The 8179-nt window shown below is 48.2% G+C and overlaps 1 protein-coding gene across 1 annotated transcript; it reads right to left on the minus strand.

The window, feature by feature from the left end:
* Positions 1-3700: 3700 nt before the first annotated feature.
* Positions 3701-7334, minus strand: LOC109784407 (ABC transporter G family member 5-like). The gene has a single exon (XM_020342998.3). The coding sequence runs from the start codon at positions 6936-6938 to the stop codon at positions 4893-4895; it is 2046 nt and encodes a 681-aa protein (XP_020198587.1). The 5' UTR covers positions 6939-7334; the 3' UTR covers positions 3701-4892.
* Positions 7335-8179: the final 845 nt, after the last annotated feature.

Here is an 8179-nt window from a genome sequence, read left to right on the forward strand (position 1 = left end):
GATTCAAGGTAAGCCGGAAAGAGTCTGCATGAATCAGTTGTGCCTGAGCGTCCAAAGCAGCTCGCTCCGTGGCCATCCTAGCGTTTTCAGCCGCCAGCTCCTCCTTGGCCTAAGCTATCTCATCTCGTAGCTTCGCAACATCCACTTTATGCCGTTCTTGAGTGTCTGGGGTCACCTCCTTCCCCATCGAAGCCGCCAAAGCATCCAACAATTCGGCCAGAACCTGAGCCGGCGGGCGCACAGAGCCACTAGCCGCAGCCGTCACCGCGGCCGTCGAGCTGGAGGTCATGGCCGCGGCGGTTGTCGAACTGAGCACTGGTTGTGTACCGGCCATGAAGATTGCCACCCTGTTCGGCAGCTCATAGGGGTCCGGAATACTGTCACCATCGGAACAGCCCCCAAGCCGGCCGTCCTGCAGTTGATACATTGAATCGGTCTCACCGGTCGACGACTCACCATCAGAGTAGATGGCCGTCTCACCACCAGACATAGATCCTTCCTCAAGTTCCTCCCCATGGATGAAACCCACAAAGGCGTGCTTCACAGCGGTTTGATCCTTGGCGGGTCGTGCACTCTGAGCCGCCTCGATGATGTCGGTGCAGATGTCCGGCTCACGGCCCGATTCGCCGATCTTGCCGATGAAGACATGGATTCCGCCGAAGGGGACCCGGTACCCATACTCAATTGAGCCGACCTTGGGGCCCCAGCCTGCATCATCGATGTAGAGTTTGCCGCGACGACTCTTGGTCATCCGGCCCACAGCATATCGCTTGATCCCTGCGAAGTTGCCCTTTAAGAACTCGAAACCACCGTGCGCTGGCCCCATAGTGGGTGCCAACTGTCATGGAATTGTCACGGCAGATGTCCTAACACAAGGACTTAGTTGTGGAGCCATCGCAACTAGGTTAGCTTAAAGGGGTTAATCGGGACAAAGGACACAGAGAGTTTATACTGGTTCGGCCCCTCGCAACGAGGTAAAGGCTTACTCCAGTTTGGGGTTGTATTGCTTGGGTTTCGATTACCAGGGAGCGAATCCGCTTGACCTAGTTCTCGACTTGTTGTTTCTTGAGTTAACCCGCCGCCGGGTCACCCCTTCATATACACAGGTTGATGCCCGACGGCTTACAGAGTCCTGGCCGGCTCATACACAACGTGTCCGGCTCGGTGACTAACTAAGCTTGCCTTACAATATAAGTTACACATATGGCGGTTCATCCTCTTGGGCCTCAAGTCGCCTCTGGGTCTTGGGCCTTCAATAGGCTTCCTTCATGACCCGCCATCTTAATCTTTAAGTCGTCAGTGGTATGACCCGGCCCCTCCTGAGCGGGTTATACCTAATAGTTATATCCCCAACAGGTAACGTTTGACAAACCCAAAGTAACCATTCGACATGAAGGTCCACAACATTCTCATGGTCTAAGTATGTAAGTATATGCTAACCCTTGATATGATTATACTGATAACAAAGTGACGATGTGATCTCATAGTATATCATTTAGTTGGTTTTGTCTAACACCATTGTTCTGCTAACAATGTGCTCTCATTGTTGTCGGCGTCGTCCTTGTTACTTTAACAATGCCCTATGATCGGTAAAACAGGATCATCATGCAATATATGAGCTAGTAATAGAGGCAAGACTAGAGAATTACTTGGTGTTTATGTTTCCACATATGCAAATAGTTTTTCTCTAAATCTCATATTCAAGGAGCATCACAATTATAGCACAGAAATATAAACATTAATCATGAACATGAAAACAAAATAATACTTTGTCATTGTCTCTGTGGCATTTTTCCAACATTATGTTCCTTCATTGTAAGATCACCTGACATGGGTCCATATAAGCAAAGTAGAGTTGTTACTCACATTGCGGGGGAACGAAATTGAGTAAAATATGTGCTATGTGTCTGTCCAATTGTATCCTTTGCAAACAAATCTACATATGACTACCATACTGATATCACATACTCCCAGCGTTCACAAATATAAGGTATATAGTTTTTTCTGAATCAGATGTATATAGATACGTTTTAGTGTTTTTGTTCACTCACTCAGTCCGTATGTAGTCCATATTAAAATAGAGAAAAGTATACTTTTCGTCCCTCAGTTCTGGGGGGAGTCTAGATTTGGTCCCTCAACTTTAAAACCGGACAATTTGCACCCTTAACTACTGAAACCGGACAAGATTCATCTCTGGTCACTATTTTGACCGGTTTTGGTGTTGTCCCGCCCCAGCTTTGACCATGCCGACTCAAATTCACGTACTTTTTCAAATACGTGAACTTTTTAAAATTTGTGTACTTTTCTCAAATCCGCGTACTTTTCCAAGTTCACGTACTTTTTTCAAATCCGCGTAGTTTTTTAAAGTTCACTTAGTTTTTTCAAATTCATGTATTTTTTAAAAATTGACGTACTATTTCGTATCCATGTACATTTTTTGGAAAGAGTTCATGAATTTGAAAATTTTATGCGGATTTGAAAAGTACACGGATTTGGATTTCTTTTACGCAAATTAGAAAAAATATGTGGATTTGAAAATTGTGTCAACTTGAAACAAGTGTGTGAATTTCAAACAAAGTTCATCGATTGGAAAAGGAACACGGATTTGAAAAAAAAGTACACTAACTTTAAAAAGTATGCGGATTTGAAACAAGTAGGCGAATTTCAGAAACACTTCATAGATTTGAAAAAAATACTTGGATATCATAAAATTATATGAACTTGGAAAAATATGCTGATTTGAAAAAAATATGCAAATTAAAAAAAATGGATTTGAAAAAAGTACAAAATTTCAAAAATAGTTCATGGATTTGAAAAGGTATGTTTATTTAAAAATATACGCGACCTTGACAAAACTATATGGATTTGAAAAGGGTATGTGAATTTCAAAAAAATTACGGATATGAAAAAATTACGCGGATTTGAGTCATCGAGACCAGGGATGATCCTTGTCTGGTTTCGGTAGTTGGGGGTGCAAATTGTCCGGTTTCAAAGTTGAGGGATCAAATCTAAACTTCACCGAGAGTGGAGGGACGAAAAGTATACTTTTCTCATTAAAATATTCAAAACATCTTATATTTATGAATGGAATGAGTACTTTCGAAACATGCATCAACTCCAGCACCGGTTACGTGGCTACCATGCAACAGAAGCTTTATACGGCATACTAGATCAAATAGATAAACTTAATAGTGACTTCAGTTTAATGATACAAAATTTGTATGCAGGTTTCCCTATGTATCAAAATCGATGATCATTTCATTTACTTTCATTTCCCTATGTATTATAGAAAAGCTATTTCTATCTAACGCTCGGTGGGAGGGGGAGTCGTAAAATGTACATTAAGCGGCAACATACCCTCCACCAAAATTTGTGCCGTTCGGTCTCTAATCGAATGACATAGGTTCTCTTTCTTGTTTTTCACCTCAAACACAGATTCTATTGTAGTCATCCTCGATTGAACAAAAAAATTCATAATACGTTTGGACGGCTGATAGGCTACAACGGAGGGGATGGCCAAATTGCGGCTTGTGCCCGCTCCGCAACCAGGTCCAGGAATCGGCGGCCCATCTTCTGTTCCAGTGCCGCTTTTCGATCACCGTCTGGAACACGATTAAGGCGAGGATTGGGCTGGTTGACCTCTCGACGCATGATTGGGCAACTATGAACAATGTCAACGACTGATGGACTAAGCTTTCCCTTGCGCGTTCGCCATCTCGGAAGGGAATGGCCTCGCTCCTTATGTTGGTCTCCTAGGAGCTATGGAAGGAGAGGAACGCTAGGGGTTTTAGAAATACTTTTACGCCTTCGATGATTATCGTGGACAAGATCCTTGATGAGGCAAGCCTATGGGTTTCTGCGGGGGCCAAGAGTTTAGATGTGATTCTGCCTCGTGAGTAGTTGTTCTTTTTTCGCCACTATGTGGCTGCTGTATTCGGACCCTGTTTCCTCTTTTTCTTAATCAATGAAATGGCAAGTCTTTTGCCTGTTTAAAAAAAAACTCATAATACAACGCAAGTGCTTCAGATTTGCAATACACAGGAGGAGTTTAATCTTCTTCTGGAATCCTCTTTGGGCCCTTCAAATATGTTTCCAGTGTTCACAGACATGTTACTTGTGTGTACATATCGTGTACAAGGTAGCTATAGTCGCAGAAGACAATTACAGAGTTTCTTATCGTCTATGTCATGTGACGAATACTCTTCGATCAGCGACAAGTAATATGGATTTTTTCTTTGTAAGACGTGTAATTGTACATATATTTAATTAATGAAAATACCGTAGAACAATTGTTCTACGGTCAGTGCTTAAAAAGAAAGACAAGTAATATGGATCGAAAGGAGTAGTAATATTTTGGATTTGATTGCCAAGACTTGTGAATCTAGTTTCAGGGAGATGCATAATTTGTGTTAAAATTCTGGAAGTTGGGTGTGCCTAATTTGACGACATGGTTTCAAGGCGAGAGATTGTGTTCCACTAGCAAAACATAGAAGGTTGCACCAACTGCTCCAGAACAAAGGAGAGGAGGTTGTTTGGAAATTATTACAAGGATAGTTGAGACATTGTAGCAGCTGAGTAATATCAAAACAGAAGTTTCAAAAAAAAAAATCAGAACAGCGAATGCTAAAAAAAAGAGAGTAAGTGAAGGTCATTATATATTTATTCAAAAGGAATTGAGTTGGGTGTCTGAAAAAAAGCTGGTAGGACTTGGGACACAGGTCAGGTCTCTGTCTCATTCGGACAATCCACTATGCAAAAGCTGAAAAGCACCTAGAGATCGAACAACTCGAATATATAAATCAACAGATAAATCAATTACGCACGGTTCCTATACTACAGATATTTGTACTTGAGAAGAAACAGAGCAAATTTAATGATTTCTCGATGGCGGTCTACTTGCGCTTGTTCTTGCTCCCGACGAGCAAGACGACGTAGAAGAGAGCACGGAAGAAGAAGCCGAATGCCGCCGTGACCAGGAGGCACATCCACTTCCCTAGGTCCGTGACGGCCTGCTGCCTTAGCACGTCGGCACCGGTGACGACGCACGTGGCGGCCGTCATGTTTGTGCCGAGAGTCGCACTGATCGCGCCGAGCACCTTCAACTTCACGGCCTCCGTCATGCCGGCGATGGGTGTCCCCTCGAACATCTGTACCCCGCGCGCGAAGCACCGGCTCGCGTCGCCGAACTCGTTCTGCAACACAGCTTGGTAGGGATACTTGACGAGTGAAATGTAGTGGAACCATATCCAGTAGTTGGGAATCCTGTCCCGGTTGATGAAGAAGCCGGAGAAGAGGAGGAAGTAGGCGAGGATGGCCACCACCACCGTGTAGCCCACCATCACGTGCGGCACCACCGCCGACAGGAACGTCACGAACCCGCTGCCCGCCCACAGCGACGCGAGAATGATCAGCGCAAAGAAGGCGAACGACGCGCCCCCGCCGGCGAGGCCCACGGCGAAGAACGTGGTCACCGCGAACGCCAGGGACAGGATGACCAGCGGCGGGAAAGACACGACGGAGTTGGCGAGCACGTAGGACAAGCGGCGGTACGAGTTGTGCGCCGTCTCGCGGAGGTAGATGTGTCGCTCCTGGACGAACACCGGCAGCGCGTCGGCGCAGACGTAGAACATGGTGGACATTCCCATGGCGAAGAAGCCCAGCCGCTCCTGGACGCCCTTGGGCGTGTCGTCGAGGCGCAGGAAGATGGTCGCCAGGATGAGCCCAGTCAGCATGATGGTGCCCAGGCGCATGCCGAAGAGCTCCGGCATGCGGCGCGTGTTGGTGAAGGAGCGCTTGATCAGCACCCACACCTCCACCGTCAGCGGGTTCGCGTACGTCGGCACCGATGACGCCGTCCCTGTGACAGTCCCGGCCACCAGCTTCCCACGACAGACGCTCTCGGATATGGCGACCTCTAGCGGCATCGCGTTGACAGTCTCGATGATCCTGTGGTCTGCTTGCCACCTGGCGTTGAAGTCCGCGAGCTGCGCAGCGCCATCAGGCTGGCGCTCGAGTTCTCTGATGGTGTCCAGCGCGAACTCGGCCGGGTTCTCGTTCTCCGGGATGGGCTTGCCGAACTCGTGGAAGAAGGGCATGAGGCCGGCAGGCGTGCCGGCGTACACGGTGCGGCCGCGGGAGAGGAGCAGGAGGCGGCCAAGGATGCCGAGGATCCGAGCGCTGGGCTGGTGGATGGTCATCACGACGACGCTGCCGCTCCGCGCGATGTCGAGGAGCACCTGCACCACCATGAACGCACTCGCCGAGTCGAGCCCGGAGGTTGGCTCGTCGAGGAACAGCAGGATCGGGTCGTGGATGATGTCCGTGCCGATGGAGACACGGCGTCTCTCGCCTCCTGACACCCCACGGTGCCCCTCGTCGCCGATGACGGTGTCGGCGGCGCTGGTGAGGCCGAGCTGGTCGATGAGCGCGTCGACGCGTTCGCGCTTCCTGGCCGGGGAGAGCGCGCGGGAGAGGCGGAATTCAGCGGCGTACATCAGCGTCTCCCGCACCGTGAGCATCGGGTACAGCAGATCGTCCTGCATGACGTAGGCGGAGATGGCGCGGAGGCGGCGGCCGTGGAGGGGCTCGCCGTTGAGCGTGACGGTGCCGCGGAGGCTCTCGCGCTCGATCCGGCCGGCGAGCGCGTCGACAAGGGTGGACTTGCCGGACCCGCTGGCGCCCATCACAGCGAAGAGCTCCCCTTCCCGGGCCTCGCCGGAGATGCCGTTCAGCAGCGCCCTGGTGGTTGACGGTGATGGCGAATCCGTGGACGCCCTGGCGCGGGACAGCAGGCTCGCCAGCCTGCCGCCGCGCGTCCTGACGGTGTACGACAGGTCAGTGAAGGACAGCCGGTACGGCACTGGCGCGACGGGCGGCTGACCCGCCGAAGCATCTTCATGGGTGCCGACGTCGACGACGATGTGGCCGGAGGTGGCCATGACGGGACGACGGCGATCGATGATCTTCGACGCGACACGACACGACGAGAGCTCGATCGATTGGTGGGTCGGAACTGTGTACGTGCCTGTACGTTAATATAGGTGGTTTGCTTTGCTTTTTGCCTCTCGTGTTTGGTTTGAACTTTGGAATATTGGTGTGGTGTGGAGATCGCTACGTATACGTACAAGTGAACTCGAGTGCCAGAGTTATTATTGGGCCCTAGTGGGACAGGCTAGCTAGTCGGCCGTGTACTGTATTCGTGTACCGCCAGTACAACTCCGTCTACCCCTAAAAAAAACCAGTACAACTCCGTCTCCATCGATTTATTATCCCTTCATCAAACTCCTTTTTTTTTTGGAGATGACCTTCATCAAACTCTTACGACAATACTTTTGCAAGATAGTATTTTTTTTGCAATATATTATTTTTTATATTTTAACTGATTTGATATATTTTTTAATCTGCTAAATAAAAATTGTTTCCATAAAGATAAAAGGCTAGTATGAAGATAAAAAAATATCAACTAAATATAAAGTTATTCATGATTAGATATATTTCTATGATGTACTTATTCAATATTATAGTTGTTATATTTTCTTCTAAATATTCAGTTCAATTTGGAAAGCATTGATATTTTAACTAAATTTATACGACATAATTTGGGGACAATGAAAAGATTGCGTTCCTCGCGGATCTCCATGATGTTCGTGCTTCCCCCGATTGCACCTTGGCTTATCGAGGGAGACTTCAATATGATCCTCTCGACGGAAGACAAAATAACCCTAACCTCAACCATCGCATCATGATCCGCTTTCGTCGATTCCTTGCGAATGAGGGATTGCGTGATATGTACATGCATGGGTGTCGATACACCTAGTCTAGTGAACGTGACAACCCAATGTTGGTCCGCAAGGACCGCTTACTTTACTCTTCTTCTATGAGCTCCGAGCACCCGCATTGCCTTTTGCGGTGTCCCTTCCGCTGTATTCGACCATCACCCCCTTCTTCTTGATTGTTCCGCACCTTTCCCGGGAGCTAGACAGTGTCATTTCGGGTGCTTTTGGCCCAAGCTAGATGGCTTCCACCTTGTGATTTCCGAGGCATGGAACTCCGTTGATCACGACACCGAACCATTTCAACGCATTGTGGCACGAATGAAGGCCACGGCTCGCAGCCTACAACAGTAGAGTGCCAAATCCATTGGCAACATTGTGCTACAACTTTTGGCCACGTGAGCTCA

The sequence above is a fragment of the Aegilops tauschii genome, chromosome 5, assembly GCF_002575655.3.
Source record: "Aegilops tauschii subsp. strangulata cultivar AL8/78 chromosome 5, Aet v6.0, whole genome shotgun sequence".
Lineage (NCBI taxonomy): Eukaryota > Viridiplantae > Streptophyta > Magnoliopsida > Poales > Poaceae > Aegilops > Aegilops tauschii.

Excerpts from the sequence above, each read along its gene's own strand:
- LOC109784407 (XM_020342998.3), bottom strand. The coding sequence starts at position 6,938 with ATGGCCACCTCCGGCCACATCGTCGTCGACGTCGGCACCCATGAAGAT.